General features: G+C 37.8%; 1 protein-coding gene across 5 annotated transcripts; it reads left to right on the top strand.

Moving 5' to 3' along the window:
* The first annotated feature begins 5,139 nt into the window (after nucleotides 1-5,139).
* Nucleotides 5,140-27,901, top strand: LOC100253226 (uncharacterized protein At3g49140). 5 transcript variants are annotated; one of them, XM_059737066.1, is made up of 13 exons: nucleotides 5,140-5,309; nucleotides 5,891-6,011; nucleotides 7,731-7,950; nucleotides 8,146-8,248; nucleotides 8,347-8,411; nucleotides 18,697-18,813; nucleotides 18,922-19,020; nucleotides 23,696-23,849; nucleotides 24,666-24,779; nucleotides 25,020-25,165; nucleotides 26,131-26,226; nucleotides 26,936-26,996; nucleotides 27,351-27,901. In XM_059737066.1, exons 1-13 carry the CDS (start codon nucleotides 5,276-5,278, stop codon nucleotides 27,371-27,373), a joined length of 1,353 nt encoding a protein of 450 aa, XP_059593049.1. In that variant the 5' UTR covers nucleotides 5,140-5,275; the 3' UTR covers nucleotides 27,374-27,901. The 5 variants fall into 5 exon arrangements, with proteins under 5 accessions (XP_059593049.1, XP_059593050.1, XP_059593051.1 ...); XM_059737067.1 differs by having other exon boundaries at nucleotides 26,941-26,996; nucleotides 27,351-27,537; XM_059737069.1 differs by lacking the exon at nucleotides 26,936-26,996 and adding an exon at nucleotides 5,490-5,597 and having other exon boundaries at nucleotides 5,142-5,309.
* Nucleotides 27,902-27,928: the final 27 nt, after the last annotated feature.

The following is a 27,928-nucleotide window of genomic DNA, read 5'->3' on the forward strand; positions in this document are numbered from 1 at the left end:
TTGAATTGCTTATTTTATTTTCATGAATCTATTGTTTATTTCGTTGGTCATATAATTTCAATTTTGATAGGCATGCAAGCAAAAACATTGATGTTTGTACATATAAATTCTAAGCCTAGCCCAGCCCAACCTCATCCCGTCCCAACAACACATACCCAGGTCGGGACGAGCCGATGATGAGATTTTAATTATAACTTCAAAACAGGGATGGGAGTGCATACCCAGCCCTAGGTTTGGGATGAGATGGGAAATAACCATATATTTTGTGACGGGAATGGGATAGGGGTGACCCGTCCCAAACCCGCCCCATTGTCATTCCTATTCGTTCTGGTGGTCTATCTGGATGGTTTGACTGCTCGAGTGCCCACACTAGGAATGATCGTTCAAACGTCCTCCAAAATGGTACTTTAACATCATTTAAAACATTCAAACATTCCTTTAAAATGTTTTTACCTTCGCTTAGTCAAACTCTATTTTTCATGTTTAATTCAAAACATGTACTTGGTAATCATTTCATGATCATTCATTAAAATCTAATAACTTCAAATATAAACATATCTTATAGAATGATTAACCTCAATTAGTTTGAAGTTGAATGATATCAATAAAACCCTTTGAAGTAAAATACATTGAGATATGCTTAGAAATATTACAAAATTGTTGATTTAAACTAATACATCATACCAATCTTTAATAAAATCACTTTCACATATTTCAAATATTAAAATTCAATTACATTGCAATAATGATTACTTCGACCTCTAATGTCAAATTCAAAGAAGAAAACCCTATCCCAAATAGAACACAAATCATTTATCTATTTTTAACTTTTTTTGTTCATCTATTTCATTTAAGTGTTTTTTTTTTCGTAGATTTGGTGAACTTGGTGTGAATTTTAGATTTTTATTTATTTTTTATTATAACATTAAGTTGTAGTTTTTATTACTAAGTGTTTAAAATAATAATGGATACGTGTTCGGGTCTCTGACTTACTATTTATTGCGTTTAATCTCCCCATGAACATATGTCCTAGTCTAACAAGGTGAAAACTATCAGCCTTTCCTGGTTACCTCTATTATCCTTGGGTTACACATCTTTCTATTGTTTGTTCAACTAACATATCTTAGCCAATGTTTTTAGAACTGGACTGGTTATTGAACTGGAAAAGTTACCGATTTACGATGATTAGTCCAATGATCGAACTGGTGATGTCATAAATATATATTTTATATATTATTATAATTATAAAAAAATTAAAAATACAAATAATAAAGTTTACCTAAAATTTGACAACATCTACTCTGTTTGTTGATTTTTTTCACAATTTTTTTTACCTATAGAAGTCATCATATATTATATCTCTAACACAATATAAGGTGTTATACATTCATAATTGAAAATAGGTCTAAAACTAATATGCATCATCTTTTTATTATGTGAAGGCAATACATTTAAATAGACTTAGGTCAACTTAGGGTTATTAATCAAGCCTTGAAATTACTTCCAAGATCACGACAAAATTGTTTCAGATAACAATCCGCCATTATTTGAATATAAAACATAAAACTTATAATCTACGCAGTCTAAAATAACAAAAAAAAAAAAAAAGTAAATTCAAATAACTTGATTAATTCAAATTCTCCAACAAATCTAATATAATCCGTTAACACTCCCCCTCAAGCTTGGTTGTAGATGTCACTAAGTCCAATCTTGCTCAATAGAAAGTCAAATGCTAGTCCAAGAAGTCCTTTTGTGAGTATTGTAAACCCTCTATTTTGTCCTCTTAATACATGTCTTATTATGTGGTTTTTCAATGCTCCACATTAGTTCCCTGGTGGCCCATACAATTTACCTTTTTGAGCCACCTTGGAGACTTTGGTTAAAGGATTTATGTGGCCCCTCATTGTGACTATTAACAACCTTGAGTTAGATCTAGGTTTTTTTTTTCTTTTAGATTTACCTTTTTCAAGTGCACTTTCCTTTTTTAGGACAACACACTTAGGTATTTCCTAGGACACCATACCCACTTAGGCACACTAGGCCTACCTAAGCCTATTTAAACACCTCCTTAGGTTAGGTTCCACTTAGTTCATTGAGATATTTTTTCTATTTAGGTAACTTAGGCACATTTTAGGTGAGTCCACCCAACCTCCTTAGGTTCACTTATATAGATTCTTTAGGCTTAGTGCAAGTTAGGTTTGTTTCTTGAGTTGTGATTGCATGATTATGAGATTATGTGAGTATTTGACCTTTTTTTTTTCATTTTTTATTGCCTGGATTGAAATTTCAACATTTCGTCGTAGGATTTCAACATTTCATTTTTTTTTTTATCATTAATTGCACTAGATTAACATTTTGAATTTTGATTACAATGTTTAGTGTTATTATTTATTTGTTTATTTGTTAAAATATTGCATGAGGTTGAATTTTATTTTATTTTTTCCAAAAATTGCATGAATTGATATTCAAATTTCCTTAAAGATGAATATGAGTTATTTTATTTTAATCAAGTTGTGAGCATTTAGATTTTAAGTTGTGGGCCTGAGTTATTTTATTTTAATTGGGTTGTGAGTATTTAAATTTGTAGTTGTGGGTCTAAGTCATTTTATTGGATTCGAGTTATTTTATTTTAATTAGGTTGTGGGTATTTATATTTTAAGTTGTGGACCTAAGTTATTTTATTGGATTTGGGTTATTTTTATTTTAATTACCCACGACCCAATTAAAATAAAAAAACTCAAACTCATGTGGTGTTTGTTTTTTGACTGAATAGAAAAAACCAAAATATTTAGCTTTTTCTATTCAGTCAAAAAACAAACACCACATGAATTTGAGTTATTTTATTTTAATCGGGTCGTGTGTATTTTAATTCGGCTCTACTATTTTTAATCTCATTCGGCTTCTGCTTTGTCCCCTCTAACTTCTCAGGCAATGCCAAAATACAACCTAAACACAAAGAAACCCAAATGAATAAATCAACAACCCGTATGCCTAAAAGCCCATAACTAAATCTAAATAACAATAAGCCTAATTAAACAAAACTAAGTCTGATTCAAGAAATCCAACGACAATGAATGAACCTCAGTTTCATGTCAATAAATAAGCCTAAATTCATAATGTCAAGCCAAAAGAAATAAGAAGTAACAAAACATAAAAATAAAATTTAAAATAAAGAAAATCAAATCAAATCAACAAATCATCACTATAAAGATAAGAGAAAGATTTTACCTTCACTTTGGACATTGATGGATGAAGTAGTGTGACGTGTAGTGGTGGTGATGGGTAAGAAGAGAAAAAAAAAATGAAGAAAAGATAGAGAATAATGAATGAGATAGGGTATCGGTTGGATATGAGAGATTGGTAGTGACATTGTTGGTGGTGACATGGTTATGGCATTGAAAGTAATGATGGCAGAGTGATGAAGGTGGAGGCGATGTTGGAGGTGGGGAAAAATGAAGATGAGTTTCATGGGAGAGAAAAAAGAAAAAAGAAAAAAAAAATGAAAGAATGTTTCAACCGATGGAGTGACTCTTAAAAGGATTTTCAATGTGCTTAGAGAGCTTGTTGATAATTTAGGTCCTGTATATACTTGCACAACATTTTCTATTCATAGATTTGCACCCGCCTTTACATAGTTAGATGCAAAATTATCTATTTTTGAAACATGAATTAAAGTAGTGGATCTTTTAGTTTTTTATCGTTGTGGAGGAAAATTGGATTATTTGAGGGAGTTGGAGTGAATAAAATATTACTCATTATGGAATTGATTGACAACATTGTAGAAACTCATGGGAGTGTATCTATATTTGGTGGAGTAAGTGAATGAACTCGTGAAGTAAATGATCTTCACATGGAAATAAAAGAATCTAGAGGGATTAATAAACAAAATATTTCAAAATCAAAAGTGGTTATAGTCTATGATCATATGAATGAATCGTCAAGAGCTCATACCAAAGTCGGTTTGACTACCTTAGTGATGGTGGAATAAGAAAGGGGAGGAAGAAAATTGGGAGTGACGGCTCTTAGGGGAAAAGGAAAGGAAAAGAGAGAAAAAAAAAAAAGAAAAAAAGAAAGGAAATGGAAGAAGAAAGGAGAAAATGGGAGGTGCGGCAGTAGTGTAAAATAAAGAATATATAGGAAGAAGGGATTAGATTTTTAGGGTTTAAAAAGGTCAATAAGTGAAATGGACGACCGAGATGAAGTAAAAATATTTCAAAATCAAAAGTGGTTATAGTAATGGTTAAGAACTCAGTATGAGAAGTGGTTTGACTGCTTTAATGATGGTAAAATAAGAAAGAGAAGGAAGAAATTGGGGAGTGGTGGCTGTTGAGGAAAAAAAAAGGAAAGAAAAAATAAAGGAAATGAAAGAAGAAAATAGAAAATGGGAGGTGCGTGGTCGTGCAAAAGGAAGAATATATAGGAAAGAACAATTAGATTTTTAGAGTTTGAAAAAGTCAATAAGTGAAATGGATGATTAGGACAAAGTAAAAATATTTTAAAATCAAAAGTGGTTATAGTCTATGATCAAATGAATGAATTGTCAAGAACTCTTAATGGTGGTGGAATAAGAAAGAGGAGGAAGAAAACGGGGAGTGATGACTAATGGGGGAAAAGAAAATAGAAGAAAAAAAGGAAAATAAAAAGAAAAGAAATGGAAAATGAAAAGAAAAAATGGGAGGTGCGGCAGTCATGCAAAATGAAGGATATATAAGATTGATCGATTATATTTTTAGGGTTTGAAAAAGTTAATAAGTGAAATGGATGACTGGACTAAATAAAAAATAAAGGGTTAAGATTAATTATTGGAAAATGGTGAATGTGGACTTAAAAAATACAAAATAATAATAATCATAAAATAAAATTAAAAAAAGCTTAAAAAAAATCATGTATAATAAAAATCTGACACAAATTTCAAGTCGAATACTTGAAAATCTGATAAGAGTTTTTGATATGAGGTAATTTGCTCATTTATTTTATTTTATTTTATTTTATAATTTTATAATAATAATAATATTGGAAATGAGAAGTGGCAGTGGCATTATAGGAGTGCCCGCAGTGCCCGGAGGGGTGAAGATCACGTGCCAGTTGGGCAGACCAGCATTAAAACACACGTGCCTCTAAACTCCTTGGTCCTTACACGTCAGACACAGAAGCAAAGCCCCTCAGGAAATCTTTCTGACTTAGAAATTGATTGGGCGAGTCCAACAAAAATCCAGTTTCCCCATGCTAAAAGCCTCTTGCCTCTTTCTGAGCCCTCTCTTCTCTTTCTCCATCAATGGCCATTGCAGCTGTTCCTTCATTCTCCCTTGGTAATTTTATCCTTTGAAATCTCTTTCTTTCATTCATTTATTTGTTTTAAATCGGCATTTTATTCATGAGTATTATGTGAAAAGAACATGTGTTTTGGGGAAATAGGAGGAGAATAGTGGGGTTTATGCTGATCTTTGGGTTTCTGCGTGTGTTTTTTGGTGACCCGCGAGACATTGTAGGGGGCCCTGTTTGGCTGCTGAGAAATTTGGAACAGAAAATGAGAGAAGTTGGGCTCTTCTCGAGAAAACTAAAATCATGATACCCCTAGTAAAATTTTCTTCGTTGAGGTGTTTTTCTGATCTCTTTTTGGTGCTTTTTTTTTTTTTTTGAAATTTACGATCTTCTATTTTTCTCAAATCGCTCCGAAACCAAATGCAGACGGAAGATATAGTTTCCCACTGTTGCTGCTTCTTGTGTTCTTCATCTATTGTTGTTATTTGAACAGAAATAATAATAATAATACTTTTTTTTTTCCATATAGAATGTTTGTTAGTATTCACCTAAAAATGGATTTGGCATAGTTGCACAATATACCATGAGTCAAGATATATTAGTTATTATTTTGGATGGTTTCTTTCAGGTCTTTCCTATTGTCATAGTTGTCAAGGAGAAGGGTTTTGCTGTTCGACATCATGCAGAGCCATTAGCTGTTGGAACAGGTCTTTTGATGGTCGATTGGTTCCCAATCTCACTGGTGCAAGGTCTATTAATGTCTGCCTTTCTCAATTATAGTGTGTATTGATTTCTTATTTAGTACATGGAATGTTTATTTGGGTTTTCCCTTGTTTATCAGTTTTATGATTTTAGTAATTTTGGTAACTATGGGTTTTGGGAAAGTGATGGAAATGCTAAGAAAAAAACTGGAATCCACATTTTTGTTAAATAACTACAATAAGAAACAAATCATTGGATGAAAAGAAGCAATATTTGTTGCTTATGGGTGTCTTAGTTAAAAGAACAGATGGTATGTGTTACATAGAATTGTTTTTAGGTTTTTAAGTTAAAATGGAGTATGGATGACATGGCATAATTTTTTGTTTTTTGATAGGTATGGATGACATGGAATAAATTACTATAACATGGTAATGTGGCATGGAATTTCTCTTTTTTTTTTTTTTTTTAATAAGTTTTATAATACAAATGGTTTAGGTTAATCACAAAATTTAGTCATAGCATGGAACATTTCATATTTATATTGCTTGGATTCTAGAAATTTTTTTTCACCAAGGTTTGAAAAACTGTTGTTTAGTAGGGTAACAACCGGAGGGGGAGAATGAGTGTATTTAAAAAGATTATAATTTTAGAGTTAAATTATTAACCCAAATTAATTATAGGATAATATTAAGGATAAACAAAATAATCAAAATCATAAAACATAGGACACAAGAATTTTTTATATGGAAAATCCCTACACAAACTATGGAGATAAAAAAACCACGGGGTCTAAGACCTCTAATTTAAAATCCATTATTTGATATCAAGTCACATAGAATTACCTGATTGCTTACCCTAAGACTCTCTCTCTAGAACTTACAACTTGATCTATGTCTATGACGTAGTAACCTTTCATTGTTCCACTAAATTCTCCTCAGCCTCACTAAAGGGATATAAGTCTTCCAACAACCCAAGATTCAATCTTTGAATATTTCTCAAAAGATTAGGAATGATAGGACAAGTTAAGTTAAACCTCCCAACCCGCTAAGGTAGCCCAGTTGGTCAGGGCGAACACTGGGAAGTGTGGTCCCAGTAAGTGACACATGGTATTGGGTTCAAATCCTACCATTGATGATATCCTGAATTTATCTGGTGCTAGTTGTTGCATGACGGTCAGTACCTAAGAGCTTGACCATAGAAGGTTCCTTGGTTATTAAAAAAAAAAAAAAGTTAGGTTAAACCTCTCAATAAATGTCCAACCAAAAAAGGGTTAAAGGAGGGTTTATATTGACCTATAGGCTCTAGGAGATTGGTATCTAGAATTTACCAAAAATAAGACTTGTGAATTTTCAAAAAATATTCTACCATATTTTGATAGATTTTGGATGAGCACTTGATTGCACTCACCTACTGCTCAAGTGCCTTGGGTGCTTCGGAGTTGGATAAGCGCTGGAGCACAAGCTCTATTTCCACCGCTTGACCGTCCTTTGTTTTTCCAAAACAACAATTGAAGCAATTTTGATTTACTGAAAATATGCTGATCCACTTTAACCTTTTAAACACCTAACTTGCCGCTAAACAAATCTTTTTAGAGTTACTTGTGACTTTCTGGTTGAACCAGCAACAACTTTGGATCTTTAGTGGAAAGTAAGTCACTATTTAAAAAGTTTCCTAAGCTAGAAAATAAATTGAAACAAAATTGCCAACATATGGTGTAGTAGACTCATTGTCCTAACAAGGTCTTTTCTGTTAAATTTCCAATGCAGGAAACAAATTTTTGGATCAACACAATTCCAATGGTTGCCTGCAGGACGTGATTATTGCCTTTCAAAAGTTCAGGTTGCTGCAGATTATTCAGATTCAGTTCCGGATTCACCTAAGTATATGGGAAATCAAGGCTACCATCCTCTTGAGGAATTGAAGGAGAGCAAAAGAATCCAAGAAAAAAGATTGACTGCTGCTGAAGCTGCTAGGACAACTGTCGAGGTGTGAAAGTGCATGTGTTGGTGTTTTCCATCATATAATAGAACTATTTTTTTTACCCACTATATGACTTATGGAATTTATATTTAATGTGGAGAAAAAAATTGAACAATTATCAATTTACTTATTATTTACTGTGCCACTGCTAACTTGTCTTCATGTGGAGCATTCAGTAAAAATTTTCCTTTTTTATCTTAGGCCAACGGCAGTGCTTTGTTGTTATTGCCTAGGATAGTACATTCTGAGCCACATGACCACATCTCATGGGCTGAATTTCAGTATATCATCGATGATTTTGGAGGTTTGATTTTTCACCTGTTTAATCTCTGTATTTTTTTATTTTATTTTATAATGTCAGCCATAGTATTTTTTTCATCCACATCATCTTTGTTTTTTCAGATATATTTTTTCAAATTTTCGATGATCAAAATATCTTGCAAGATCCTGGAGCAAGTAATCCTGTGGTGAGACCATGCATGCTTTTTAATTGTTTGCACAGTAACTTAAGAATTGTGTTAGTTGGAGATTCATGCATAAGTGGGCAAATTTGGTGTGAGGCAATTAAACTTTTAGAAATCCATTAAGCCATACAAGTCCTGAGATACATTTTTAATAATAATTTCCTTCTTGGGATTGGAAATTGCTTTAGTCAAAATTTATCACAGATTGTTTTGTTGCAATTGTTAGTTTTCAGTTTACCAATGTCTGTTTGGGAATGTTTTTTGAAAATAGTTCTCAAAAATAGTTTTCAAAAAACTAGTTTTTGATAACAGTTTTCAAAAACAAGTTCATGTTGTTTTCTAGAACAAAAGTTTGATTGGAAATTTGGAATGCTCTTTACCAATTTTTTATATTTTTAAATATTTATTTTAAATAACTTTTATCTGTACTGCTTTTTTTTTTTTTAATCGTTCTCCATATATATGCACTTATTTTATAAAGCATCCCAGAGAAAACAATTAAAATATGATTTCAAAAAACACCTTGTTTAAGAATTAGTTATCAGAAAACTGTTTTCTATCGAAAAATTGTCGAAAGTGTTTTCGAGTTTGGAAAACAGTTCCCAAACAAGCTCTCAATCTTTTTTTCTTGTTATCTACATTCCTTATCTTTACGTATGTCTATTCATCTTTTGCATTTTAGTTATTGCATTATTTGATCATTTAGTTTGTTTAGAAAGGTGTTTCCTTTCTCAAAATTATTTTGTATTACTTAGTAATAAGCAATTTTTTTTTTTTTTTGGATAAGCAAACACATATATTATCAAAAGGCAAAAACGCCTCAAAGTATACAGGAAGTATACAAGGCGACGGGGCCTCACAAGCTTACCAAAAAAACAACAAAAAACCAACCAACCCTTAGCTGGAGGCTATCCACTCCAGGAAACCTATAAGGGAGCGAGACTCCGCACCACTATACAATTTTGCCCACCCCCACAAATTACAAACAAAAGAATGCTTAACTCTTTGAATAGCTAACTCCCCCCCCCTAAATGCTAATCTATTCCTCTCCTTCCATACCGTCCAAAAAATAAATAACGGTATGGATCTCCAAATTTTCTCCCTCTTTTTTCCCACAAAGATACCCTTCCAGCTAACAATCACCTCCTTTACAGATTCTGGGAAGACCCATTGGGCTCCAACTAAGCCAAGGACAATCCCCCATAACACTTTAGCCACTGTACAATGTATAAGGAGATGGTTGACGTTTTCCTCATCCATGCCGCATAAGTAACAGCGATTAGGAAGCTGCCACCCTCTCTTTTGTAGCCTATCAAGCGTAAGAACCCTCCCCCAAGTAGCTTCCCACGCAAAGAACGCAAGCTTTGAAGGAACGTTCTCCACCCAAATGCCCTTTTTCGGAAAAAGCAGGGTACTATGGCTGATCAGCAGCTCATACGCTTCCTTAACTTCAAACTTCCCATTCTTCCCCCCCTTCCAAAGAGCCAAGTCCTCTTCCATGGTGATTCTTTGACTCCTTAGGATTTGTAGCAATTCAACAACCATATTCAGCTCCCAATCATTAAAGCCCCTCAAAAACCTTAAGTTCCAACTTCCTAGGTCAGAATTGTGGTCCCATAACTCCCCCACAGTGGCACTCCTTTGGGCAGCCATATTGAAGAGTTGAGGGAATCTACGAGCCAACTCCACCTCCCCACACCAAGGGTCCTTCCAAAACCTGATTTTGGTGCCTTTTCCGACTTTAAAATTCATTTTGTCCCAACACCAATCAGCTTCTTTCATGACCTCCTTCCAAACCCCAACCCCAAAAACCCCATTTGCCTTCTTAGTCCTCCACCCAAATTCCTCTTGCCCATATTTTGCCACAAGAACACGTTTCCACATTTCCTCCTTAGCATTAGCAAATCTCCACACCCATTTTCCAAGAAGGGCTTTGTTCAAAGGGATTAACTTCCTCAACCCCAATCCCCCCTTCTCCTTGCCCATACACACCCTCTCCCAATTGACAAGGTGGGCTTTTCTTTCCATACTTCCCCCTCCCCACAAAAAGTCTCTTTGCAACTTTTCTAGTCTTCTTGCCACTACCCTAGGCATACGGAACAGGGACATCTGATAAAGAGGCATGCTAGCCAGGGTACTCTTTATGAGTGCAATTCTTCCGCCCTTTGATATGTATTGCCGCTTCCAAAGGGCCAACTTCCACCTCATCCTTTCCTCCACCCCATCCCACACGCTCCCAGCCTTATTGGGCGCACCCAGGGGCAATCCCAGATAAGTTGAAGGCAACTTACCTACCTTGCATCCCAACTCCACCGCCATCTCAAGAATCTCCTCCACCTCCCCTACGGGAATGATCTCACTTTTAGCCAAATTTATCCTCAGCCCTGAAGCGGCTTCAAACCAACATAAAATCCAGCTCAAAAAAGTCATATCATCTTTCTTAGCCTCACAGAAGACTATGGCATCATCCGCAAAAAGAAGGTGGGAAATGTTCACAGCTTGCCCCCTGCCCCTCTGAATCCTGCACCCGGAAATGCAGCCCCCTTCCACAGCCCTCCGAATAAAGGCGCTCAACACCTCCATCCCCATAATGAACAAGTATGGGGATAGGGGGTCGCCTTGCCGAAGTCCTCTAGAGCTGGAGAAAAAGCCAACTGGTTCCCCATTAATTAACACTGAGAACTTTGCAGTGGAAATACAACTCCATATCCACTCTCTCCACTTAACCCCAAACCCCATTTTTTGCATAACCCTCATCAAAAACTTCCAATTCACACTGTCATACGCCTTTTCAATATCTAACTTGCAGATCAGGCCTTTTTCCCCTCTTTTCTTCCATGAGTCAATCACCTCGTTTGCTATTAGGGACGCATCCAAAATCTGCCTATTCATGACGAAAGCGTTCTGGTCTGAAGAGACCACTTTACCAACCACGTTTTTAATCCTATTGGCCAGCACCTTAGCCAAGAGTTTATACAGCCCGCCCACTAGGCTGATCGGCCTGAAATCCCCTAGCTCCTCCGCTCCTCCTTTTTTTGGGATTAGGACTAGAAACGTGGTATTGAGGCTCTTGAGAAAAGCCTTTTGCTCATGGAACTCCTTGAACATCTCCAAAATCTCCTCCTTTACAAACTCCCAGCAGAATTGCCAAAAGGCCCCCGTGAAACCATCCGGCCCGGGAGCCTTATCCCCATTCATGCCCATAAGGGCCAAATGGACCTCCTCTTCCGTAAAGGGGAGCTCCAAGGTGTCCGCCTCTTGTTGGCTAATCTGGTTCAAGTCTAACCCCCCTATATCTGCCTTCCACTCCGAGTCTTCCGTTAGCAACCGTTGAAAGGCATCTACTATTCCATTCTTCACATCTTGCTCCTCTGAAAGCCATACCCCATTAATTTTTATTTTATCCATGGACTGCCTTCTTCGGTGAGCGTTTGCCATTCGGTGAAAGTACCCCGTATTTCTATCCCCTTCTCTTAGCCACAGCTCCCTTGAGAGCTGTCTCCAGTGTATCTCCTCCAGCCTAACCCATTTTGCGTAATCATCTTTTACTTCTTTTCTCCTTGACAGCTCCTTCTCTGTCAGGCCCCTCTCACCTTCCACTTGGTCCCAATAGTCCACCTGCTGCAGTGCAGCCATCTTATTGCTCTCCAGATTCCCAAACACCTCTTTATTCCAGACCTTTAAATTCTGCTTAACCACCTTTAGTTTTGTAGCCAGCCTATAGCTAGCCCTTCCACTCACTGACATCCCCTGCCACCAACTCCGCAATAGGTCTTTGAACCCTTCCACTTTCAGCCACATGTTCTCGAACCTGAAAGGTACTGGACCTCTTTTTATACCACCCCCCTCAATGATAATTGGAAAATGGTCCGATATGGGCCGGGATAATCTCTTCTGGGTCACATTCCTAAACTGATCAAGCCAGCTGGGTGAGACCATAAACCTGTCCAGCCTGGCCCAGGCTTGATTTTGAAACCCCCCACTCCACGTAAAAGTTCCACCTTGAAGAGGAAGGTCAACAAGCTCAAGGTCGTTCATAACCTGAGCAAATCTCCTCATGGCTGGTGAAATCCTCCCCTGCCTGCTTCTTTCCCCTTGAGAGAGAATCACATTAAAATCTCCCCCTACACACCAGGGTTCACCCCAAAGCCCTCTTATGGCTCCAAATTCCTCCCAAAGGCACTCCCTATCCTCTTTGGTGAAAGGGCCATAAACACCCGTGAACACCCATATTGCCCCATTTTCCACAGTTCTGAATTTGCAGGAAATTGAAAATTGGCCCTCCTCCCACTCCAACAGCTCCAAAGACCTCTTGTCCCAACAAATCAGAACGCCTCCCGCTGCCCCAGCTGCTTCAATAGTTCTCCAGTCTAAAAATCTCCCCACCCCTAAACTTTTCACCATCCCATCCGTCATCAACTGTATTTTTGTCTCTTGGATACAAAACAAATCCACCTTCTGTTTTCTAATCACAGACTTAATAATTCTCCTTTTATTAACATCATTTGCCCCCCTCACGTTCCAGCTCAACATTTTAAGATTCATTAAACAAACAGAGTTGGCCCCCTCTACTTGTTAGTTGACTATTTTTCTTGTCTTTCCCCTTGTATTTGACTGAACATTCCAACCTTTTGAGCTCCCTTTCAAACTTTGATTTTTCCAGTAATCCTTTGCTATGGATCCTTTCCCGTCTTTTTCTGATTTTGGACAGAAAGTCCAATATTTCTCTCTCCAGGCCTTCTACTGAAAATCCCAGAAGCTTGCTAAATTTAGCCAAGCTGCTATCCTCCCATTTAGTCTCCTTCTCGCTCCTTTGAGCCTGGGACTCCATCAAAACTGGAGTGCATTCCGGGTTCTGGACTTCTAGAGCATCACTATTAATCTCAATCAGGTCCCAGCAGTCCTCTCTACTCACTGAAGGCCCCCCTAAGGCTGCGGACTCCATCTTGCTTTCCTTCTGGAGGCCCGCCCTTATTTCCCCAGAGTGGTCGCAAGACTCCCTCTCCAGAGTCCGACCAAAAAAATTAGAAGAAGAAGAAGAAGACTCCACAACCCTTAGATTAGAGACAGACCCATACCTTAAGGCTTCATCCATGATCGCCCTCTCTGCCACTGAACACTGGAGAGCCTGCTGCTGCATCCCATTTGCCTCCTTTTCTCGGCACTTAATGAATTCCTCTTCCAGCTTTAGGCCCAAGCCATCTCCATAGTCCATGCCCTTCTTTTGGACCCTCATTTGGCCCAGGCCACCCCCCACCTTTATAGCAGGCCCATGAGATAAGAGTTCAAGCCCATCAGATGCCTTTCCCTCAGTCGGCCCACCTTCTTTCCCCATTGCAGCCCATTCAACCTTCTTATTTACAGGCCCACCTTGCGTAATTTGACCATAATCCCACTTTTGGCCCTCTGGGTCACAGCCCAAACCAGATGAGCTTGACCCATCACCTGCGAATCCGGATCTTTGCCGGTTCGCCCGCCCAACTAAAGCCCAATTTTCAAAATTTCTCACCTGCTTTCCCGTCCCATCTTCTGACCGGCGCTGTTCCTTGGGTACAACGCTCAGATTTTCTCCCACACGCCACCCCGCGCGTGGTTCTTCCTCACCTCTAACCTCCCCTCTCTGTCTCCCACAGCCGTCTCGGCCATCCCCCTTTTTCTTCCTTATCTCCGGCAAGATCTCCCACCACAGCGTCACAGCGTACACCTCCCCCTCCACCCCTATCTCCATCGAACTCGGCAATACCCCTTCCGGCAGCTTTACTCTGATCCTTGCCCATTCCATGTCCTCCTTCCTCTCCGTCAGAGGATCGACATCCAAGAAACCTCCGCACGCCTCGCCCATTCTCTTCAGAATCGACGGCACCCACAATGAAATTGGTAAACCCACAATTCTAACCCAAGCTTCCTTCCTATTTTCCCCCTCTGGAGCGCATCCAAACTTCGGACTCCACACCTCCAAACCCATTTGGATCCCTCCCACTAGTCTCTCCCCCGAGGCTAACACCTTCTCGGCCTCTTCCGCTTTTTCAAACTCCAACAGGGCACAGCCTTTCCCCAATCTAGCCAAACCCAGCTTACCTCTCAAACCCCACGCTCTTGCCGCTGCCCACCCCAAGCACGCCAGGTCTTCTTCACGCGCTGAGCTAGGGCTCCATTTGCCTATCAGGCATTGCCTCAATCTACTCACATTGTTCTTTGTTTCCTCCTCCTTTATCTCCACTCTGAACCTTGTTGTATCCCTGAGCTCTAAGCCCTTGACCACTTCCGCGTACAGCTTGCCCGACTCCCTTACTCCTTGGTCACTTTCCTTTTCATCGAGCCAACACCCTTCCCTCCGTAGAGCCTCTTTCACAGCAAGCCATCCTCCCTTTTCCTTCCCCCCTCTTGGTATACAAATACCAAACCTCCTCTTCTCCATGTCCGTCACCCCCAGACGGATGAAGCACCCGGCCCTATTCGCCTCTCTCACCATGGAATAAAATCTCCCTTTCTCCTTCCAGCCCTTCTCCCATCTTCCTTCTTCCCCGTTCCTCAGACACTGAGACAACCCTTCTAAGACCAATCCCACGCTCGCCGGCCCCAGTCGGACCCAAGACACTAACTCACCCTTGCTTTCCGAGATCACAACATGGCGCTTTCCATTTCTCTCCTCAGTTTCTACTTCGAACAGCTTCGATTCCACCACAACTCTGTTTCCTTTCCTCCTCCCGCGATTCTCCGCCCGAGACTCCCCTTCTTTGCTTTCGACCCCACGAAACCCCTCACTCTCACTCTCTCTCATCTCACCGCTTACCCCAAAAGTAGAAATGGGATAGACAACATTAGAGGACGATTTTGAGAAACCCAACCTATCAGGTTCTTTACGATCATGAAAAGGATTTCTCCTATCTTTTTCATCATCGTGTGGATTCAAGGTAGCAGTTTTAGAAGTTAAAGGTGAAGGATCATGTACCTTAAGATTAGTCTTGGGAGAGTCATCCGATGGCATTATAGTATCATTAAGAGTATTGGAGCCTGGAGGGGGTATGATAGTAGCATCTTTGTTCTTCCTTGTATTAGCTTGTTGAAATAATTTGGCTGGTCTTTCATCCCTTCTTTCCTTAGATGAAACTCAACTACCATGGGGTTGAGAGTATCAAAAGACTCCCCCTTTCCCAAATCAGTTGAATCCTCCCCTTCACTTGAAATCCATAACCTCTTCTTTTCTAACCATAACCTTTCATTTTCCTTACTACTAATCTCCCCTTGAAGAGGAACTAGAGACACATCCTAGAAACATAAGACTCCCTTTCATAGAATTGAACATCCATGGAGACATAGTATTTGCTTGTAGGGAGGATGAAATCATTTATAGCCTTTTTGGGAATTAGAGTGACCAAGAAAGGCACATTTAAGAGACGAGGATCAATCTTATTCCTTTGATGAGAGTGTATATGAACACAACATATACAACCAAAAACTTTAAGACAAAGATTCAAAATAGAAGGAATCGAGTGAAACCGTGATAATATTCACAAAGGAGTTTGATAATCAATGACACAAGCAAACATGCGGGGTTGATTAGAAAGACAATAGTCACGACAACCTCAACCTAGAAACATTTTGGAACATGCATAGTAAAACATAAAGTCCAAGCCACCTCTAGAATGTGGTGGTTTTTATGTTCTACCATGTCATTCTGTTGTGGTGTGTATATGTACACATTGTCTAGTTGGAGGATTCCATTTTCTTTGAATAAATTAGCAAGAGACTGATTCACAAATTCATGACCATTGTCAGCGTGAAAAAACCTTAACCTAAGTGTTAAACTGTGTGATAATCATTTTGGAAAATTGAGGAATAACATGTAGAACATTATTCTTAGACCTAAGCAAATAAACCCAGCTCATCCTAGTACAATCATCAATAAAAGAAACAAAGTATTATGACCCAAAGCAACATGAGTAGAAAAAGGACCTCAAACATCGATAAAAACACGGGTAAAAGGAATCAAACTTTTATTGAGAATTATTTTGAAAGGCATATAATGATTTTTATCATAAATGCATTGTTCACGCCTTAAACTAGAAACTGAAATATTTTGAAACAATTGAGGAAATAAATGTTCCAAATAAGCAAAAGATGGGTGACCTAATCGGTTTTGCCATAAAAGCTTCTATTAGACGTCTCTCTTGCTACTTGAAAAACATAGTTAGATTTAGATTGTAACTCCCTTGCCCCCTCAAAGTGGTAAAGACCTCTTCTTTTCTTAGCAATGCCAATCGTTATCTTTGTAAGATTGTCCTGAAAAACACAGTAAGTAGAATAGAAGGTCACAAAACAATTGAGATGTTGGTAATCTTGCTAATAGAAAGAAGACTATTAGAGAGACTAGGCGCAAGTAAGACAGAGGACATGGAGAGTGTGGGGGAAAGTGAGACATTCTTGACTCCTGAAATCGGCATGGGAGTCCCATTAGCAACTTGAACAGACTTAACTAGTGAGGGCATTTGAGCCTTTGCAAGGACAACACCCCATGCAAGGACAACACCCCATGCAAGGACAACACCCCATCTTCAAAAGCAATTCTATTTCTAGGCTTCCAAACAGACCAAAACAAGCATAAAGGGCCCACTTTCCTCACCACCCTGCACTTTTTGCCTACCCAAGCACCATTCCATCCCAAGAGGGTCTCCCTTACCGATGAAGGGAACACCCAAAGCACATTGAATGAGGTAAAAAACAACTACAACTTCCACACCTCCCTCGTCTTTTTGCAATGGAGAAGAAGATGGTCAATAGTCTTCTCATGAGCTTGGCACAAAAAGCATCTCCTCTTTGTCATCCCTAAAAAGGTAGCGGCTAGACTAGAAAAGATTCAAAGGGCTTTCCTTTGGGGAGGGGGAGCTCTGGTTAACAACCCCATTTGTTGTGTGCTTGGATAAAGTGAAAGGGGGTTTGGGATTAGAAACCTTTTGACCTTTAATAAAGCCCTTTTAAGAAAGTGGTCTTGGAGATTCGTGACTAAAAGAGAGCCCCTTTGGAAATGGGTAATTGTTGGGAGGCAATTAGAAATGGTTGGGAGGCTTTTAAAGTTAAAACTCTCTTCAGGGTTGGTTATAGAAATAGGGTGAAGTTCTAGAAGGAGAGATGGTGTGAGGATTCATCTTTGAGGGATGCTTTCTTGGATCTTTTTGTTATACCTTCCTTTAAAGATGCTTGGGTGGTTGATGTTTGGGAAGATGGTAGTTGGAATCCTAGGTTTTTTTTGACAGTTGAATGATTGGGAGTTGGAGGAAGCAGATAACTTCTTTGGAAGGTTGCATGATCACTCCCTCTCTTTGGATTCCGAGAACATATTGGTGTGGAGGGATACAAAGAATGATGTCTTTTTAGTTAAGTCCTTCTATTCCTCCTTGGCTAATAGGGGAGCGGAACCTTTCCCTCATGGTATAGTTTGGAACTCCTAGACTTCTATTAGAGTTAGCTTCTTTGCTTAGCAAACAACTTGGGTCAAGATTTTGACTCAGGATCATCTTAGAAAGAGGGGTTGGAAGATGCCTAATAGATGCTACATGTGCAAAAAAGAAGAAGAAACGTGTGATCATATTCTACCGCATTGTTTGAAAGCTCATATTTTGTGACAATTGATTTTTGCTTTATTTGATGTATAGTAGGTGATGCATTCTTCGGTGAGAGGGTTGCTCTTGAGTTGGGGAGGCTCTTTCATTGGTAGAAAAAGGAAAAAGGCTTGGAAAGTTGCTACTTTATGCCTTTTTTTGGACCATTAAGAGGAAGAATTGTGAAAGTTTAGACCAAACATTTAAAAGCTCCTTTTTGTATCTATTTTGGGATTGGATTAGATGGTACATTGGGGATCGTTCTTTATTGATGCTAGATTTTGTGGATTGGTTAGGTTCTTCTTAGGGTGTGATTGCTAGTTTTTGTGTATTTGCACCTCCTTTCTCTTTGGTTGCTTTGTATATGTGTATACTTTTTGTTTTTAATACATTTGCTTTTACCTATCAAAAAAAGAAACTTGATTGGTGTTTGGTTTATAAATCAAAAGGGTTGGACAACAATGAGAGGAGCTTTGTTCGGAGTTGATTTATAGCCATACATAGTCTAATTTTTGTATGAGCTTCCTTGTATAGTGGAGAAGCTTTCTTGTACTTTTTCTCTATATCTAATGTGTCTTTGTTTCTGATAAAAAAATGTTGTGTTTCTGGGCTAAAAAGTCGTTGAAAGTGGTTGTGGTATAAGCTCCCAAATTTAAAATTGATATTTAACATGCTTGCATTGCTGTCAGAATGCTTTGATTGGAATGGACCTCTCACTATACAAGAACAGAAGGGTAGCTGGCGAATATAACATCTCAGAAAGTGGCAGTACTGACGACATCTCTTTGGATGATGATTACTTTGAGGTTAATAATTATCTCTGATTTTTAGATCCAATTTGGAAATCTCCTTTTTAATTAATTTCTCGATTTCCTGGAGTTACACTGGTTACATGTACTTCAATTTTGAAACAGGTTGAGGATTCTGAAATGTCAGACATTCCGGTCGATTGGGGAATTCCAGATACTTCCAGCTTGGTTCATCCTATTTATTTCGCCAAGTGCTTGACAAAGGTGATCACTGCTTGGGTTAATTATTTGACCAGCTTCACTAGCTGCTTCTTATCATAATGATGAGTAATATCTAGCTGTTCTTTCAATGAGTAACATTAAATGGTGTCATCATTGTAATATCACTTATTCCTGTAAGTGACAACCACTTTTTTGGTCTTAGATCCATTTACATTTATGGTTTTTATTATTAGAAACTGGTATGAAAGGTATAAATAAAGCCATGATATACATTGATTCTACAATATGTTCATCTCTAGAGTAAAAATGTCTTAATTCAGCACAGGTGACTACTTCTGTAGGAGATGGAGGCAGTGGTAAATGCTTTCATTTTTTAAATACCTGGATCTGTATCCTACATAAAAGGAATACAGTGTGGATTTAGGACTGTGGTGGGGGAATGGTTCTTGGAAGCTTGGTTGTGTTAGCTGCTAGAAAAATTGTGTAGTGCTCCCTTTTTTCAGGAAAATATACCTGCAAATCCTATTGTAAAAACCCAATTTCTTTTGTTCTTTCATTGCAGCAGTTTATTGATAACAATTCTTTTCTTTACAATGAAGGAAAGATGGTTTCTTCAAGCTTTAGGGATGCTGTCCTCCAGTGACAGCTTCATGGAGCTGTTGATATGTTAGTTCTTCAATAAACTAGCTTAATAATATTAGACTCTCAATGATGTGCAGAATCCATTAGCATGAATCTGTTTCTTTTCTTGACCTTGTTTCCACCAAAGAATAGATCCTAAATTGTAGAAATTTTCAGTATATATATATATATTTGTGGGAATTTATGACATAATTAGCTCAATTGTGACAACAACTTGATTATAGTGATACCCAGCATTTTCCTTTTTATTGAGAGGAAAGCAGAAAGTATTGTTATTGATGGAAGAGAAATATATATCTGTACTTAGTATTAGAAGTGATGCGATCATAACAAAACAAATTTCAAGGACGTGTAACTCCTAGGTTTTTGACAATGCCGTTGCCCTTTCTGGAAACTCTTCATAGAAGAGAAAGTTTATGTAACATGCATTTGGTGGCACTTTGGCAGCACAAGGGAATATAATGATTCCCTTTTTTGATTCCCCATCGTACTTGAATACAAATAATTATCAAATTTGGAGCTGTTACTTGCCATTACCACGATTTATGACCCCTAAACCTCATCATTTCCTGAAATCCTAAAAATGATCCTGTATATGGTCAGAAATGTTTTCTTTTTAAATGCCATGAATAACTGAATAGACTTGCCTTAAATGCTGAATCTGGATGAATCCTTTCGTCCAATTGGCATGAAACTATGTATACCTCTCATGAGGTAGTTGTTTGCAGATCCTTGATGCTTTGTTGGTAGCTAATTGTGTCGTAGGAGCTTAGGAAATCTGGTGGAGAAAGGTGCTGTGTAATGTAGACCTTTTTTTGTCAGATCTGTGTAATGTAGACTTTTAAGGATCCCAGTGTCATTTCCTCCTTAAAATGACATCCCTCACAGGTATTTATCATGGCACTAGGAGATTCCAGAAGCTACTGGGTGTCATAATATAACTGGTCTCTAGAAGCTATTGGGTATTACAATATAATTGGTCTCCAGAAGCTATTGGGTGTCACAATATAACAGGTCTCTGGAAACTCTTTCAAGGTCGTTGACACTGTGGCCATGTTGATTGGGAGTTTTTATATACACTCATTAGAAATGGTTTTTGGCTTGATGAATGAGGTGGATGTGGAGGATGCCTTTAATTGGATTCTTTTGCTGTTATAATTGATGGGGAGGCCTAAGGTTCATTTCAAGCACTTAGAAACCTTAGATAGGGAGAGTATTTGTCCCCCTTTACACCCCACTTGTGGGCATTTTTAGTAGACTTCCCATTGGAGCTGAGGGCTTGTAATCCATTTAGGGTTTTGACGTTGGTAAGGATAGGATTGAGGTCCCCCCTGTTGTTTGCTGCACCATCATATTCTCCTCCTGCCAGGAATCCAAATCCTTAATTTGAACCTCTTATTTGTCTTTCTGGGCAAACCTCAAGCCTTAAAATCAACCTTTACATATCCTTAATGGGCATAAACATTCAGCCGAAGGTTACTGATAGAACATCTAGGATTCTAGGATGTGAGGGTAGTGAGACTAAGGATGGCATTTCAGTTAACCGTAAGGCCTCCATATTAGGATCTGTTATTGAAAAAATTTTCGCAACATGTAGACAAGTTGGAAAAAGCCTATTTCTCCTTGGAATCATGAACCATCCTCATCCAGTTTCGTTTGTGCTCATATTCTCATGTACTTTTATTGGTCTTTAGCTTTGCCTTTAGGATAGAGAGGATCTATAAAGATTTCCTTTGGTTTGGCTTGGAGAAGCAGTATAATGAATACTTGATTAGGTGAAAGCTTGTGTGAGAGGGTGGAACTCCTTGGGGTGTGACCCTTAGAGCCTTGATTGGAAAATGGTTATAATGCATTTTGGCAAAGTATAAATTGCAGTTGTTTATTTATTTTTCAAACTTTTGATAGGGATGAGTTGCAACTGAATGGTGGGAATGGTAAAGGGGAACTTATTGTTTTCTCTGGAAAGCTATTTCATAGGTTATCCCACTTTCTCCCTTGTATTACAACCATTTTTTGGAATGATGCTAGATCTTGTTTCTGGAAGAATTGATGGCTGGGAATTCACCCTTGAGTTATTATTTCCTTCACTTTCTCTATGTCTCTAGATGGAGGAGATTTATATGTCCAGTTTGTTTACTTTTTTTCTGAGATCCTAGTTTCCAGGAACCCTAAATGATCCAGAAGTTGAGACCTAACTGCTCTGTTCCAGTCTTTGCACATCATCCACCTTTTGGATTCCTTAAATGAGGAGGTGTTGGTCCTCTAGAAGCAGCAGCATTTAGTCTCTATGACACTTTTCACTCCCTATCACAATGTATTAATCCAATAATTTAGGTATCCACATCCTAGTTAAATCAATATAGAATACCAAATTATCTAAAAGTGTAAGTTTGACATAGTCCGTGTGTGCAAAAAATTTCACACCAATGAAAATTGACTTGCTAGAAAGCCCTACAAAGCTTTCAGCTTAGTATTTCTGTGACATGCAGCACTGCACAAGAGACTCTATCATCTTTTTATTCATTTCTGCCTTACTCATTTGGTTTACCCTATTGTTTTAGTTTTTTGATAGGCAATCTAGAATATTTTTACTGGGCTAAACTGCAGGGTACAAAAGTATACAAGGAGTATACAAAGGGTACCAAATGCCAAAGGCATAGAAGAGAGAAATGGAAAACAACTCCCTCTCATTAAGTAGTACCCAACCAATCAATAAGATCGAATATAGACCTTGAGCCCCATATAAGGACTTTTCAGTCCAAAGCAAAAAGAAGGAACAAGTTTTTCAGATTCTAATCTGATTGTTTCACATTTTGAAATGATCTACAATTCCTCTTCTCACAAATAGTCCTAAATAAACACAAAAGAGCAGCCCTTGACACATTATGATTTGCCCAATGTTGCTCCTTTCGGCGGGTCCCATTTGGTTGGCCCCTGATGAAATCTCCACTTTGATGGCAATTTCTTTTGGTCAGTGGTAAAGCTTTGTGGAGAATTGGTTCACTGACTTTTATTTGGGTCCTTTAGCTTGAAAAAGAAATGCTAGTCTTCAAGGCCGAGTCAGCATCCCAGGGAAGATATGGGAAAGTACATGTTTTTGGCTTCTCTACGGGCATTGTGCCTGCAGAGTTTCAGGAATATTTATTATTATAGTGAATTGGATTTTATCATGCATGTACAATAAATTGAGGCTGGATTTGCCTTCTGATTCAAGGTCCCCTCTTTTTAGCATAATGAAATTAAACTTTACTGAATTCTCATTGGGGAAATCCCATGACAATTGTGTTTAGAGTTGTCTTCAGATGTCAGAGGGAAGTGGGGTGAATGTGCATGTATGTGGGATCTCTCATAATGATCTCTCTCTCTCTCTCTCATTGTTCACATGGGTGAGATAATTCTTGGTCAAATGCATCTTGTCACCAGGAATCATATCTCCTAGCTAGAAGAAGGCTTCTCTTGGGATTTAGTTCAGAGGACCATATTGAACTCCCCGATTTAATTTTCAGTCTTGTAGTGAAAGTGGTTATATTCTATGTGATTTCTCATCCTTACTGTTTCTTTTATAAGGAGCATTCATCTTTGCCTCAATGAAATTTTTTGTTTCTTATAGGAAAATTTAAAGGTGTCCAAATGCCAGTTTAGACATTGTTGAAGAACCACAAACCACTTAGTGCATATGCGAACTGATGATAATAATATTTTTGAGTGTGTCCAAACTCTAATCAGGGTTCAATTATTTGTTAATATACTTGTCCATTTGATTAGGATCCCATTTCTTTCTACCAAGTGTCACAAGCAATAGAGAGTGCAAGAGAGTTATTTCTCTTGGCTAATATTTCTATTTATAAATTTAAAATAAAGAACCATATGTCATACATACTTGGTATTGCCTTTGGAATAAATACAAATGGTTCATTTGTTATAATTCTTTCTTTACCATATATCACCCAAGACATTTTTGACCTCACAATCAGTTGCTAACTCTCCTTGAATTATAGCTTCTTATTTGTGGACCATGTAAAGTTGATCATATTTATTACCATAATAATCTGTTAAATTCATGCTTTTCTTGTAGGCTGTTAACATGGAATACAATAAAGAAATGGACCATCCATCAAATGGTATTTCTATGGTGGGATGCCTGAGGCCTGCTTTCATTGATGAAGAACCATACTTAAGAAGGCTCTTTAGCTGTGAAGATAGTGATGGCTACACATCAGACTGGAAAGGTATCTTATGGGTGATATTATGATGCTTCAAATATTTTATTGACATAACAGACCTAATCTTTCACTGTAATTAGTTACAGTGAGTCAGGGACTGATGGGGATTATCAAATCTGGTAGATCATGCAAGAAAAACATTAAGAAACGGATTAGTGTGCATATGTGCTCATCCAGCTACTGGTGATTTCTGGAGGCCGTTCTGAATGTTTTTCTTTTTCATGGAACTCTAGGTGCACTTGCTGTTGCAGCTCCTCTAAGTGGTTGCTTTGTACAGTTTTGTCTCCTAGTTGGGGCCATCCTCATTTTTTAAAAAGTTCCTGTTTAGTCTAAAGATTCCATCCAGTTACTCTTGTGCTTTCTGGCACTAACCAACCATTTCATTTGAGTGGAGGGTCTAATGCATATCTTATCCATACATGGGATGGCATTTTAATTAAGACAATCCATTGGATTTGCAACATTCTGGATTGAACTTGTCTACAATTCCCCAAACCCTCTCTATGGCTAATTCTTGGGTAACAGATTTCTGTTAAATTAAAACCTTTTGGGACATGGTGGAAAGCTGTTGAGCTGACTTTTTACAAAAAGAAGACGAGGAAGCTGATGGGTGATTCTTTTTTCATGGCTTCCGCTATTCCATCTATTAGAAACTGATCTTGTTTGAAACTCTTGGCTTGATGGCCTGTCTAGATTACCCATCTTATTATAATTTTAAACTACAGGAACTCTAATTTAAATAGAAATACTATTACCATTCTAAACTATAAAAGTGTTTCTTGCAATTGAACATTGATTTGATTAATCTCTATTTTTGCTTAGATGAAGAAATTACGGGCTTTAGTTCAAAAGGGGATGGACACAACCCTAGATCAACTTTCTACAGATTGGAGATTATGAGAATTGAGCTGTTTTCTGTGTATGGCATTCAGGCACGTATATTGCATTCATGATGGCTATATTTGTGAGTTTGAATCAATTATACAGACTGTAGGGGGATTTTTAAAAGCAAATGCTATTTGTAAATAATAGTTCAAATAAATATGTAGAATTTGAAAGATATTTACTTAATTAAAATGTTGCATACAATCCTCTGTTGGGGAAAAGGGGCCTTGTTGCACAAAATGCAACCTTCTTATTTTGTAACTCTGAGTTTCTTTCAAATTTTTCAGTCAGTTATTAGCTTGCAAGATTTTCAAGATGCTGAGCCTGATGTTCTTGTACACTCTACTAAAGCAATTGTAGAGCACTTTACTGAGAATGGGACATGGTTCAATGTTGCTCTTAAAGCTCTCTGCAAAAAGAAGGGTTTTCATGTTGAGGTAGAAACTGTTTCTTAATGCTTCAACTTTCTCTATCCGATTTTTGATTTATTTCCTCACTATAAATGAGGTTCCATTCTGTACTCTTTTTTTTTTGGTTTTAGGGTGCTTCCTGGTATTAATAACACATTGTTGGGACTTGATGATCTGATACCCATGTTCACCACAAGGTTGGCCATTTACAAAAAGGTCCACCTTTTTTTGTTAATATGCGCAGAAGAACAAACTCAAAATACGTTGGGAAATTATTGCTCTCATCATTGTTTTAGTGTCTATGGTTCTTCATGCATGCAAAAAATATAAAAAACAAGTATGTCCTGTATAGTAAATTCACATAGCCACACTATATTGCTATGTCTCCTTGTCTAGATTTTTGGGAGTTGCTGTTCTGTGTTTGGAACATGATACTCATGTCTTTGGCCACAGATTTTTGGAAATGTAGGATTTAAAAAGTGAAATAATAAAATTTCATTCTCTATCATGACTATTTAGAGGTAGTAAAACCATGACCTGGTATGTTGCTGACTGTGAATTAGGAATTCAGCAAACTTGAGCTAAATCAAGCATATATTATTCTGTCTATGATCTAAATATGTAAGCTAAAATAGCTTGTTGTCACTCCGATTGTTATGGAATAAACCTGGATGAGATGATTAAAGTAGTTGCATTCTTGCAGGTTCAACTCTTCCTACTTTATGAATTCATTTCACCTCCATCTCTTCGGTTGTATAAATGTACTTAGGAGTTCTGTGAATGAAATTAAGATGATGCTTTAGATATCTATGATTATGATTATGGCTTAAAAACACAAGACAATAATTTGATATGTTATCACTTGTGCTATCCCTGAATTAATATGATATTAAGACTGTGGTTAACTGGTTAAGATAATCTATAATTCCCATACTTTTGCTAGCTTGTGGTGTGATGCTACTAATTCTGATTTCTTACCCTGTTTTGTACAGGGAGCTAATTTGATTGGGGTTGACAGCCTTGGCATGGATGTAAGAGTTTTCACTGGAGTGGAAATACAAACACATCGTTTTTCCTTCAAAGTTCGGGTATGCAAACCACTTTGAAGTGTTTCGGTTTTCTTTCTTTCTTTTTTAATTAAATTTTTTAAGGGTACTAGGAAGGACGAACTATTCCTTTTTTTCTCCCCTCTTTTTTGTCCCCATCGGAACTTGATGTGGAACCTTCCACAAACCCATCCTGACCCTTTACCACTTGAGCCATGCCTCTAGGATGAGCTATTCTTCAAAGCAAGCAAAAAGGAAATATTAACCAAAGAATAAGGCACCCCAAAATGCTTAGTACACCTTCATACTCTTCTGCCATGAAATTTCCTATTCTGGAAATCAATCTATCACTTGCCGCTCCAGCTAATTTCTAGTAATGGTAACAAAGAGCGTTGGGTATGATTAGGTTAGTTTTCTTACATACTATTAGCTGATGGGACAATTGAATACTAGGTGCTGCTTTGCTTGTGTGCTATCTAGAGCTTTCTTTCTATTCATGACCTGGAAGGTGCAACTTTCAATTTCATCTGCATTTCTTGTTTTTAACCTTCTATGCAAGTAGATCTAGATCAGAAATAGGGTCTCTGAACTCAGTTAAGGAAAACCCTAACCTCAGTTAAGCAAAAACTAAAAGAAATTTGACCAAAATGTTTCTTCTGGAATGACAAAAATGATTGAATCTTTCAACACACTTTGATCATCAATTTGAGTTTCAATCCTTGTCTTTTGATCTCCAACTTTGTAAATCTAGATCAGGTGTTGTTTTCTCCAGCTTCTCAATGACAGAAATGACCTGAAAAGAAATGAACGAGGTTTGTAACCTTCTTGAATAATTCAACTGCCAAAATGCATAGGAACATATCATAACCTCCATCATGCAGCAGATTAGTTTGGGGTTTCTTTAACAGCCCTTGATGGTTATGCTGGGTGCAAGTGTTATCTCACACACACCAAGAATTTTGGTTGGTGCAAGGTTGTCACTCATGAATAAAAAAGGAAAAAGAATATGCTTTAAACCGATGATTGCCTAAACTGGTGTCACATGATTGCATCACATGTCTGCCATTCATCCTATTAACAATATATTAACTCTCAGGATGAAGCATCCTACTTAACAAAGCCCTTTTACCTATGCTGAAGATTTTGGCATTCATGGTGTTTTGCAGGCTACGTCTGCAGCTGCCGCTGAAAAGCAGATCCAGCAGCTCCTCTTCCCGCCATCTCGTCGAAAAAAAGTTCAGAATTCATGGCGACGGAGTTAGGGAGCTGGATTCTCTTAATACTCCTGTTAGCCTGATAACTATACCAGAGGGAATGACTTCTGAAAATAAATTTCAGGCTTAACTTTTCTCATTTGTTTCTTCCCTTCAGCATCTGATCAAACCAAAGAACTGGGAGCTCTATACTCATTTTTGTACATTAGTTCGATCATGTACAGAAAAAGCAGTGAGGTGTCTGAAGAATTATACCATAAATTCAGGTGATCCTGAAGCAATGTAGTGGCCAATTTGCAGTTTTGGATCTCAGCTAAGCTAGCATGCAACAGAACTATTACTCATTGTAGCTGTAAAGATGATAAGAGTGGTTCTCTGCCAGGGGAGGCATCACATTTATATATTTCATTTCATAAATAGCTTTCATTTTGGTGGAGAATTTTGTAATAAAATAGAGGAGGAATCTCAAAAAATAATTAAAATTTCATATACTTCCAAACAAAGTAGCACTTATTTAAGTCAAAGTAGTA

Source organism: Vitis vinifera, chromosome 5 (genome assembly GCF_030704535.1).
Source record: "Vitis vinifera cultivar Pinot Noir 40024 chromosome 5, ASM3070453v1".
Classification (NCBI taxonomy): Eukaryota; Viridiplantae; Streptophyta; class Magnoliopsida; order Vitales; family Vitaceae; genus Vitis; species Vitis vinifera.

Coding starts and splice junctions, on each gene's coding strand:
- LOC100253226 (XM_059737065.1), top strand. CDS start 5,276: ATGGCCATTGCAGCTGTTCCTTCATTCTCCCTTG. Junction 6,012..7,730: donor CCCAATCTCACTGGTGCAAG/GTCTATTAATGT, acceptor TTTCCAATGCAG/GAAACAAATTTTTGGATCAA. Junction 24,780..25,019: donor TGTGTATGGCATTCAGGCAC/GTATATTGCATT, acceptor TTTTTCAGTCAG/TTATTAGCTTGCAAGATTTT.